Below are 11,224 nucleotides of genomic sequence, written 5' to 3'. Positions count from 1 at the left end.
ATTGTCCTGTTTCCTAGCTACATCCTGAAGCAAAGTCAGGATTTGACAGCCGTCTTCTCCCTGCAAACAACAGCAATGTATCTAAATCCATATCGATAAACACACTTATATAAGAACTTACTTCATCATAGGATCACAAAGGTTATAAAGTTCCAACCAATTCATCACAAAATCACAATGGGTACAAAGTTCAATCAATTCATATTACATAAGATCTCACAACCTAGGGTTTCTATAGTGCAACTCGTCGTATGGGTTGATGACTTCAGACATCATCAAATCGGCAATCTATTGCCAAATCCCCAGGAGTGCGCTGTCATCGACAAAACAAGTTAAGAAATCCTGCATAATTTGACACGTAACCAATGTCATGTTATCATGGAATTAAACTAGTTAATAAAATTAGTACAAATAATCTTGTATTGAACTTACATCGTGGGATTTCATATCTTTTGCTCAGATCGTGAGGAGCATGTTCCACGCAACATAGAATCCGCAGGCGTTGCTTGGTGGTTGTTGGTGGCACTGCTCACAAAAAAAAATTCACTGTTAGATCAAAAGGTAAAAAAAAAGCAACTGAGAGCATTTGATAATCTATTTGGTAGCATTTATTGTGAATCCGGTCTTGTGTGTCAGTCTGCAAGTCTTTCGCATTGTAGTTAGGATCAGCTCAAAGGTACTTGTCAAAAGCTCTGCATAAAGAGGGATCGATTATATAATATTTGAATGTTATAAAAGTTAAATATGTAAATTAAGTTAGATAGAACTTACATATTGAGGAGTCCTTTTACAACGCTGTAATCACACTATCCAAGTTTACCTTTTGATCCTACTGGTCTTGATGTGTCGAGGTACCACATCAAGTTCTACTTGAGGCAAATGACCAGTAAGACCAAATGACCACCAGTGTTGTGGGCACCCAACAGGTAATCCATTTTGGAATATTATTGCATTGCCCTAGCCACATAGTCCACAATATAGTCACTATGAAGTTAGATGACCAAGATTGTAATGACCTCAGGGTCAAAAAATTTGATGGGCGCCTTGTTCTTCTTTGTTTCTTTGATCAAGTGTCTACATATAAGAATATAGTAAGATTCAAGAGTTAGTGGTATTAATTAATGAATATTCAGTTTCAAGTGACTCACAATGTGAATTTCTGTAATAACAATACGTCAAAGGCATCAAGGTTGAATAGGTCATATAAGTCATTGAATCACACAAAGAAGCAGCCATCTTCAATTAAGAAGTGTCGTTGTTTATACTGTACGACTATGAATTGATCCTTGGTGTCTCTAGAAGTCTGCATCTAGTAATCATACAGTTCAACACATGCTTATCCCACCCTTGTTAGGTCATCTACTGTCATCAAGGGTTTCTCATATTGGAATTTCATGTTGGCACTAGTCCACATTGCTCCAATCTTCGTGGACTTCTTCGCCGGTATAATAGCCTTCGACCTCCTCGTAGGTCCTTCTTAGAGCCTTTCTTTTTTGCTCCATTTTCCTTCTTCTTTGGGCTCTTTGGGGGAGACAAAATTTGAGCTGGAAATGAGGCTACCGGATGCGGAGGAGAAGGCAGTGAAGTCGACTTCTCTGCAGAAGGAGAAAACAATGAAGCTGCCTTCTCTGGAGGAGGAGAAGATAGTAAAGCCAACTTCCCTAGAAGAGGAGAAGGCAGTGAAGCTGCCTTCTTTGGAAGTGAGGGACGTGGCGGCGGTGTACTTGAAGTTTGTCCAGACTGGGATGCACTAGAGACCATGATGTCGCCCCTCTTCCACTAAATCCTTTGACAAAGAGCTTCACCTAGAGTTGTGACTTCCTATGTACCATGTCCACCGTAACCAAAATATAGCCAACATGTATCGAGACAATATGTAAGATATGGACATTTGAAAGCACATGGCCCCTTGCAACCTCGATGTAATACCTGTTAGACCTAACAAGGCTCTAGGGCATGGGCCCTTCCAGTAGGTCAATCGTATATGGCTCAGTCACGGTGGCTACTGGTTGATCGAATTCCTTGGAGGCGCATCTACTCTTCCATGCATTTCTGGAGCTAGCTTCATTTGGGATGGAAAGCTCTGTTCCTTGTGCTGCAAGCGTTTGCATGATGTTTGTATAAACATTCTAGGTGATGTCCCGTGTCAATGCATCCACGTCCACTACACCCAACCTCTTCCTCTTCTTGTACATTTCAAGGTCTTCAGGAAAGCCGTATTTTCAACCCTAGGAACTGGATACACCTCACACTTGACCTGGGTGCCTTAGGTTTCCTAGTGTCGCTGAGAAAACATCCTGTTCCCTGACCCCAGTGAAACAACCTTGGCTAGTTTTGACTGTCTTTTCTTTTACTTTTTCTACAATTGACTGGGTTTCGCTGTTTCTAAATGTGATTTCTCCACTTTCAGATAGCTCACCCCTTGCACGTAAATATGACCGCGATCATCCCAGGAATTGCAACCAAGGATTCTCGCGGCCTTCTTTGGCTAACTGTTCATCCTCTTTCTGCCATTTCGCCCTTTTCCTCACGTACTCGGTTGCACCGGTCCTATGGTTGTACTTGTTCCTAGTTTGAAGCTGCTTCTTCTCCTCACTCTCCTTTTTGAATTGCTCTGAGATCTTCATATGCACAAAATCATCCCATTCTCCCTCTTTCAAGTGATAGTAGCTGTCGAAGGGCGCCACCCCTTTAGCCAAGTACCAATTAACAAGCTTGCTCTTAAAGCTTTGGTGAAGTTTCATGATCGCTTTCATTGATGCATTGACCGCAGTGATCGTTTGATGCTCACTCATGTTTCGAGGGTACTCCAGATACTCCTTGATGTCATTATCGAACAAGTCCCTCTTTGCTTCGTCACTGAAGTCATTAAACTTAATCATTATTGGCACCATCTCCCGAGCAATGAGCCCTGCGACCCTATGGAATCTATTCATGGCCATTTCATTCATAGGCAGCCTATCAGTATCGATTCCTGTGATGGTAACCTTGTCTATCGGCCACTGTGTATGTGACCTTGGCTTTCAGGCTTGAAGACCACACTTTCTCCATCTAGAGAGAAAACAAGGGGGGTTGATATGAATAAAAGATATTCCTCCATTCAAGAAGTATGAAATGCGTTGACTCATCTCAATACCTCTTCGACGGTATCATAGTCAAAGCTACTTGCCCGACGTTGGCTCTGAGGCTCGCACGGAACAGGGCTCGGGCTGTACCACGAGCACTGACTTTCACTACTACCGAAGGAGGACAATGGGTGTGAGTTTAGTCTCCTATCCACCCCATCTTGTGCCAGGGCGGCCTCTAGTGTGAGCATCCTCTGTACTTGTGGTTTCTTAGAGGTTATTATCCTCTTTTGCCCCATGGTACTTAATCAACCACTAGATTATTGCTTGCCTAGAAAAAACTAAGAATTTATAAACAATCTAGATGAAACACTAGATTTTTATCATTTAAAATGGAAGAGGAGAGAAACTAGGATCAATTGTAGTATATTCTATTCTCAATAGAGGAAAGAAAAGGAATCAAGAGTATTGAAAATAAATTATATGTATATGTAAAAAGCAACACATTTGTTCTAGTAATTTTACACAATCAATCTTTTTGTCTGCACCAATCTTTCAAATCTCGTACTTGGAGAAACTACACTTGATCCTTTGACTAATCAAATACGTGACGGGTGAATAGTATAACCCATCACTTATCACTTGTAATATTAATATTAAAAATTCAAATTCAAATAACTTGAAAACTAAAATTTCTCAAATTCAAATTCATTACTTTTTATATGTAATTTGACACTTAATTCAAATTCAAATTTGACATTAATATATACAAATTCAAATTTGACATTAATATTACGAATTTAATATATACAAATTCAAATTTGACATTAATATTACAAATTTGACATTAATATAACAGATTTGACACTCAAATTCAAATTCGTCGTTTTCATGCTATCTTGACATGGATCCCTTCATTATGGTCGGAGCGCAGGTATGGAGTTTTCTCGGTCGGTGAAAGGCATGGCACGATTACAGTAGCAAAAGGGGGATTTCATTGAATTGATTGAACTCCTCATCATCAACGACGTTTGCAACTCCGACGATGCGTCTTTTACCAGCGGGAACCACATGACGTTTCTTCTTTATTGTGTCAGTCATATAAAAGACTTGGCGAATATCTTTAGCGAGTACGAATGGTTCATACTTGTATCCGACATGTTTGAGATTCATGCTAGTGAATCGATACTTGTCATTAATGACGCCCTTTGCCCCATGCACCCAACGACACTGAAATAGGGCTACCTTGAATCCTAAGTAGTTCAGCTCCTAGATCTCCTCTATTTGACTGTAGTATGTGCCACTTTGCATATTGTTGTCATAAGTATCTATACAGACACCACTGTTTTGGTATATGCTCTTTTCATCTTGGGCAACTGTGTAAAATATGTATCCATTAATATCATACCCTTGATATGTCACAATTGTGTATATAGGGCACATGTCAATTTTTATTAGAGTACTTGTAGTAGTACTCGATTGTCTGATTCGATCTCAGAATCAAGTGGTGAACCTTTGCATATGTTGTCTCGCAACCCAAGCTTCAATCTGTCGTGGATTCTCTTCAAGTAACATTTGCTTGTGCTCATCGACAGATGGGCACACTTCACTAATTTGTTGTAGCACGAGGAAATGAGATTGGTCGTATGTCTTGAGATCAGGAGTTATTTCCATCTTCCCCAGAACCCCTACACCTGCAAGCCTCCCCTCATAGTGAGACTTAGGTACGCTAATTGGGTTATTTGGGTCAATGTAATCAAAGTGTCTTTTTACTAGCTATTCCAGCGACTTTGGATCGAGCACCTTTTGTTCAATTGAATTGAAGAAAAAGGACAGACTCAGGATAGTCTTGTGAACCTTAATTGGGAGGATGTTCCTAATAGCTACTGCAAGCAGTGAGGTCTTCATCACATGACAATCATGGGACTTCATCATGACGAAATTCATTTTTAGCTCTTTCACCGAAACAAGTCTTGCGATGTTGGACGAGTAACCAGAGAAAACTTTTACACTGTGCAAGAACTCACATAATTCTTTTTTCTTCTTCTTAGAGAGAGTGATAGCTACTGGGGGTAGGTGTTTTTCTTTGTTCGTATCATGTGCTTGGAGCTCCGACCTTAAGTCCATTTTTTTCAAGGTCAGCTCGTGCATTCTCATGGTCATTTCCTTTTCCCTTCATTTGGAGGAATGTACCGATCAGACTCTCATAGATATTCTTCTTTACATGCATGTTATCGATAGAGTATCGAACATCTAATTTTTCCCAATACTCTAGCTCGAATAGTATTGATTTCTTGTTCGATAATCCTTTTTGTTCATCATCCTTGGAGGATCATTTTTTTCTTGCCAAGCACAACATTGATATTCATCTGATTGTGGACTTCTTCCCCGCTAAAATGCCTTAGAGGTAATGCTTTATCCCTTGTGCCATCGAACTGCTTGTCCATGTTTCGTTACGGGTGCTTTCTGGGAAGGAAACGTCGATGTTGTACGTACACTATTTTATTTGAGTTGCTCAACCTCAAACTGCATGTGTCATCTAAGCAATGGGAGTAAGCTTCACATTTTCTTTTGCTCTGACCTGACAAGTTACGAAGTGGTGGCAGATCATTGATGGTGACGAACAACATAGCGTGCAAGGTAAAGTAATCTTGCTTGTACTAATCCCAAACCTTGACATGTTCCGACCAGAGTTTCTTAAGATCATCGACTAAAGACCTGAGATACATATCGATATCGTTGCAAGGTTGTTTTGGTCCTGATATTAAGATCGACAATATAATGTATTTCCACTTATTACCAAACCTGCGTGGAAGGTTGTAGATCGACAATACAACAAGCCAAGTGCTATGTGAGGTACTCATATTAGCAAACGGATTCATGCAATCTGTGCTCATAGTAAACCTAATATTTCTCAATTCTTTAGTGAACCAACCAAATATTTAACCAATGGTTCACCACTAAGCAGAATCCGCTGGGTGCCGTATCATTGCGTCGTTCTTACGACCCTCCTTATACCAACATACCAATTGGACCTCATTTATGTTGGCAAATAATCTCTACAAGAATTACAGAAAAATACCACACCACCTTCCTAGGCAAGCCTTTACTTTTCTTACCTTCATCCCCATCACCACCATCATTTTTACGCTAATATCAATGGGTTTCCACACCAGGGGCATTGATCCAGCTCTGCATAATCTTCATCAAAAAAGATACAATCCTCCTTATATGCATGTATTTTTTTTCTATTTATAGTCCTAAAGGATAAATTATCTTCTTCGCATCATAGACACCCTCGGGCACCTAGTTCCCCTCTGGTAGCATGTCCCTTAGCAGATCAAACAATACTTCAAAACTATTGTCAATCCAACCATGAGTTGCCTTTAGCTGTAGAAGTTTTAGGTCCCCAAATAGCCTCTCCTTAAGGTTAGTATAAAGTGGCGCATTAGAATCTCATAGAAATTTTTGGAATTTAACAAACTCACCACTATTATACTCATCGTGCCACTTGACATCCCGCACCATCTAGTCCACATTCTCCACAAAATTATGAAGATCATTATCATTAAATCCGAATATGTTCTCGTCTCTGAGATCATGATCTATATCACCGGGTGTAAGTCTTTGATCCACATTATCGGCATGGAGCCCCCGATCTATCTCTTCTTCGTTAAGACCTTCCTCGTCATGTTTGTTCCAACATGTATAATTCTCTTTAAATCTACGTATGACCAAGTGTGCTTACCCATTGTCTGGTTTTGAGAACTTCTTATCATTCCTGCAATGCAACATGGACAATACATTGCTATTTTACCATGACCTTTCATATCCACCAAAGCAACACTCATGAAATACTTCACCCCGCTCAGCTATTTCGGACAAGTCCAGGTCTCAAGGTACATCTAACTTCTATCCGTCATCTATAATGTAAAAACATTCATTCTTCATTAACAACTATTACCTTAATTGCATGATTAAGCATATGAATAAAAATTCCTTACAATTACAATAGATCTGTGACATCTCATGGTAGATCAGGCAAACCTAGTATCAAATCTAACATAAATACAACTCACTTGCATTAAGATTTTGGATAAAGATACAAAATGGTTGATTACAACTCAAAGCACAAAAAATCTATCAAATAGGGGTTAGAGGAGGAGGAAAGGGGGAGATGCAAACCTTTAAAGACTTAGCAACAATTCAAACTTTAAATCAATAAGATATTAGAGTTTCTCTAGTGGAACCGAAGAAATCGTCAAATCTATTGTGCGCACAGTACTGTTGAGTCCTTTAACTATTTGGTGCATACAGTAGCTGACCAGCTCTTATAACAGAGCTACCTTATAAGTGACGGGTTAGGATATTATCTGTCACTTATTACATTCATAAATGACGGGTCGTAATATGACCTGTCACTTATGACTAACCCAGAGAGACTCGTCACCTATGAGAGGTCATAAGTGACGGATCGTAACATCATCCATCACTTATAATTGCTATAGGGAGATCCATCATTTATGACCATGATAATTGGTGTAAGGAGACTCATTACTTATGACTAGGTATAGTTATGATCCGTCACCAAGACTGATAATATTATGACCCGTCAGTGATGACTTGTTATCAGTGACGGGTCAATATCTAGTTCTGACTCGATACTATATAAGTGACGAGTTGTATAATAATATGTCACTAAATTATATTTTATTTTGTCTATTTTTTATATAGTGAACCTGCCGAGGGAGATGTGCCGACACACACAAAGGACGTTGTGAACGGCATGCGAAGCTAATGCTGATGGCAGTTCAGGGATTGGTGCGCCGGAGAGCTAGGCACCAGCGGCGGCGGCCGGCCGGATTCTTCGTCGAGATGTTACGGTGGGCTAGAGAGAATGCTGGATGGCTCAGGATCTGGTTTCTGGGTGTGGTGGGAAGAAACCCGATTGAACATCACTGGCAGGCAGGTCGCAGCTCCATTTAGGACCTGAGACACCAACTGACACTATATATAGAGGAACTCGGAGAAGGTTACCGACCGACCGCGAACGGCGAAGGTGGCGTGTGGGTGGCCTCCGTTCGGCGGTCGAGACATGGTAGAGGAGACTGCGGTGCTCGCCTTCAACGACGGGATCATGGGAGGAGACGAGGCATGCCGGAACGGCTAGCTCGCCACTCGCGCGTAGGCGCGACAATGGCTGGGTGCGGCGGCTGCCGGGTGACGTCGTCGGCAAGCGCAGAGGCCGACACGGGTGGCAGGCGGCGTTGGCAGGACACTCTCGGGCGGCTTGCTCACGCGGCGCTTGCATGGCATGGTCGGGCCACGTTCACCCTGCCCAGTGTAGTCGTGCGGCGTGGCTGGCTGGTGGGTGGGTCCAGTGAGGTGAGACGTGACGTGCTACGGAAGACTTTACAAATAACATGAAAAACAGCTTATAAATTATATATTATAATAATAAATTATGAAAATTAAATTGTAAAAGTTAGATGGTACCATATGCAGGAACTTATGGGAAAAAGATTGCTAAATTATTATAATCTAAAAGCTAAATTGTACGATCTAGCTTTTAAAATCTAACTTTTTTTTCCGCAAATTATGATCACAATTTACAATTTAAAAGTCACTTTAAAAAAACTATTTTTTAACACTTAGGGTAATTTTCTACAGGCGGTTTATTTGAAAAACCGTCTAAACAATTGTTGAAGGCCTCCTGCGGTTACGGATCACCTGTAAAAATATATTATTATCACAGACGATTTATATAAGGAACCACCTGCAAAAATAGTTATTTTCACAGGCGGTTCCTTATGTTAACCGCCTTTGGAAATGATCATCCATTAAAAAATTTATAACTTTTGTATATGAAGTTGGATGAGAAAAAAAATCTATATAAAAATTGTAGCTCTCGATAAGATCTACAACTTTATAGTTGACAGTTTTTTTATTTGAAGTCATTTAGATATCTAAATAATTGTTTAAAGTTTCAAATAATTATTTGGTATCTAAATGGCTTCAAATGAAAACCTTTTCAACTATAAAGTTGTAGATCTCATCGAGAGCTACAATTTTCATGTAAACTTTATTCTCATCCGACCTCGTATGAAAGAGTTATGAATTTTTGAAGATAAGCTGTCCGTTTAAGGAACCGCCTGTGAAAATGAGTGACAGCTTATCTTCAAAAATTCATAAATTTTCATATGAAGTCGGATGAGGATAAAATTTATATGAAAATTATAGTCCTCGACGAGATCTACAACTTTGTAGTTGAAATTTTTTTCATTTGAAATCATTTAGATGTCCAAATAACCATTTAAAGTTTCGGATTGCAAATATCAAAAGAATTACATATGCTCATATGTTCAGTAGTCGTTGTCTGGTATGATGGTGGGGAGGGATCGCGCGACCCGATAGATTTCGAGTTCGAGTGCCAAAAACTGCGTAGCGCGTGTATTTCGCGCGACTTGTGACTTGCAATCGTGTGGGTTCACTACCGGATTTCGTGACTTTGTCGTGTGCCCAGGGCACACGGCGAAGGCTTAAAAACACTCGGCAAATCGTTTGCCGAATGTAACACTCGGCAAACAGCAGTCGGCGTACAACGTGCCGGCAAACAATTGTTTGCCGACTGTTTTCTATCGCGCACTCGGCAAACTATTTTGCCGAGAGTGAAATCCGACACTCGGCAAAAAAAAGCGCCAGTTTGCCGAGTGTCGAGGGAATACACTCGGCAAAAAGTAGAGGGTTTGCCGAGTGCCCTTAAAATACACTCGGCAAACCATTAAAAAAAGAGGGAAAAAAAAGCCACCACAGGAGCAATCTTATCACTGATAGCTCAGCATTAGCACTTTTGTCGAAAAGCAATCTTCTTGCAAGTTTCTTCCTGGAAGATAGCTCAGCAAAGAGGTCTTTATCACTGATGTATGCAAGCAATCTTACCACCTGAAAAATAGCCAATAGCAAATGTAAAAGTTCACATTCATAATTTAATAAAAGCAGCAAAAGAAAAGACAAGATGTACCTTCTCAAGGGCATCTTCAATGGCTTCATCACTGAGCTTTTCACTGCAGCCTTTCTTCAGAATGTTATCACAGAAGGTAGCGAGCAATTCAGCACTTGAACTGCCAGACAAATTAACTACAGTACATGTACATATCCCACTTTCCATCTCTCTGCAAATTAACTCTTCCTTAATTTGGCACATCAAAATTTTACACCACGGTACGCACGCAAATGGACAAATGAAGCCGATGTTTGCAAGGATGCAGTTAAGGGAAACCACCTGAGAGGTCTGCAGCTGGCGTGCTGCTGCCTGCTGGTCGCCCGAGTGTCTTCCGTCGACGTGCTGGCCGAGGCGCCGAGCTGCTGGCGTGCTGAGAGGCTGTGGCTTGCCGATGGCTGGTGTCTTCCGCTGACGCGACCAGGCACAGCTCCGGCCCTCCGCTCGACCAAGCACGGCACGCGCTGCAGCCGTAGCCCGCACGGCCGCGCCCGCCGCTGCCCGCCCGAGTTTGGCACGTGAGGGGCGACGGCCGACTGTGTAGGGGCCGTGAGCCGCTGCGGCCGACTACGTAGGGGACGTGAGGGGCGGCGGCCAGGCGGAAAAGGCGTCGGCGCCGGCGCATGTGAGTGGAGCGGGACGGGAGATGGGGAATTGGGGATTGGAAGAGCTAGGGTTGGAGGTGGGTGCTGGGGTTTGGGCTGTGGGCCGAGCCACTCGTAGAAGGCACAGTCTGCGCGGGCATAAATTCAAAAAAATCCGAAATTTTTGGTCGGTAAGGAAAATATTTCACTATTTGCCGAGTGTCAAATAGAGGACACTCGGCAAACAAGGTTTTTGCCGAGTGTCCGTTAGACGACACTCGGCAAAGGACGGACGCGCCGCCAGAGTCCGTGAGGAGGGACACGTGGCGCGGTGTTTGCCGAGTGCCTGACTTTGCCGAGTGTATTTTCTCGAGTTTGCCGAGTGCTATTTTTTGCCGAGTGCTTTTCTCTTGGTTTGCCGAGTGTTTTTTTTTTTTGCACTCGGCGTATAGGGTGGTTTGCCGAGTGCACGATAAAATACACTCGGCAATGTTTTAGATACTCGGCAAACATGGGGATTTCGGTAGTGGTTCCTGGTCGGTCAAAATTTTTTTTTTGCTTTTTTCGGTTCAAAA

General features: G+C 41.8%; 1 protein-coding gene across 1 annotated transcript; it reads right to left on the bottom strand.

Moving 5' to 3' along the window:
- Positions 1-9,664: 9,664 nt before the first annotated feature.
- On the bottom strand, positions 9,665-10,506 carry LOC133914295 (cullin-1-like). The gene is made up of 2 exons (XM_062357415.1): positions 10,087-10,506; positions 9,665-10,007 (listed from the first exon to the last, which is right to left on the bottom strand). The coding sequence occupies exons 1-2, from the start codon at positions 10,267-10,269 to the stop codon at positions 9,825-9,827; spliced, it is 366 nt and encodes a 121-aa protein (XP_062213399.1). The 5' UTR covers positions 10,270-10,506; the 3' UTR covers positions 9,665-9,824.
- Positions 10,507-11,224: the final 718 nt, after the last annotated feature.

This window comes from Phragmites australis, chromosome 4, assembly GCF_958298935.1.
Source record: "Phragmites australis chromosome 4, lpPhrAust1.1, whole genome shotgun sequence".
In the NCBI taxonomy this organism is placed as follows: domain Eukaryota; kingdom Viridiplantae; phylum Streptophyta; class Magnoliopsida; order Poales; family Poaceae; genus Phragmites; species Phragmites australis.
This window is presented reverse-complemented; position numbering and strand designations above follow the sequence as displayed.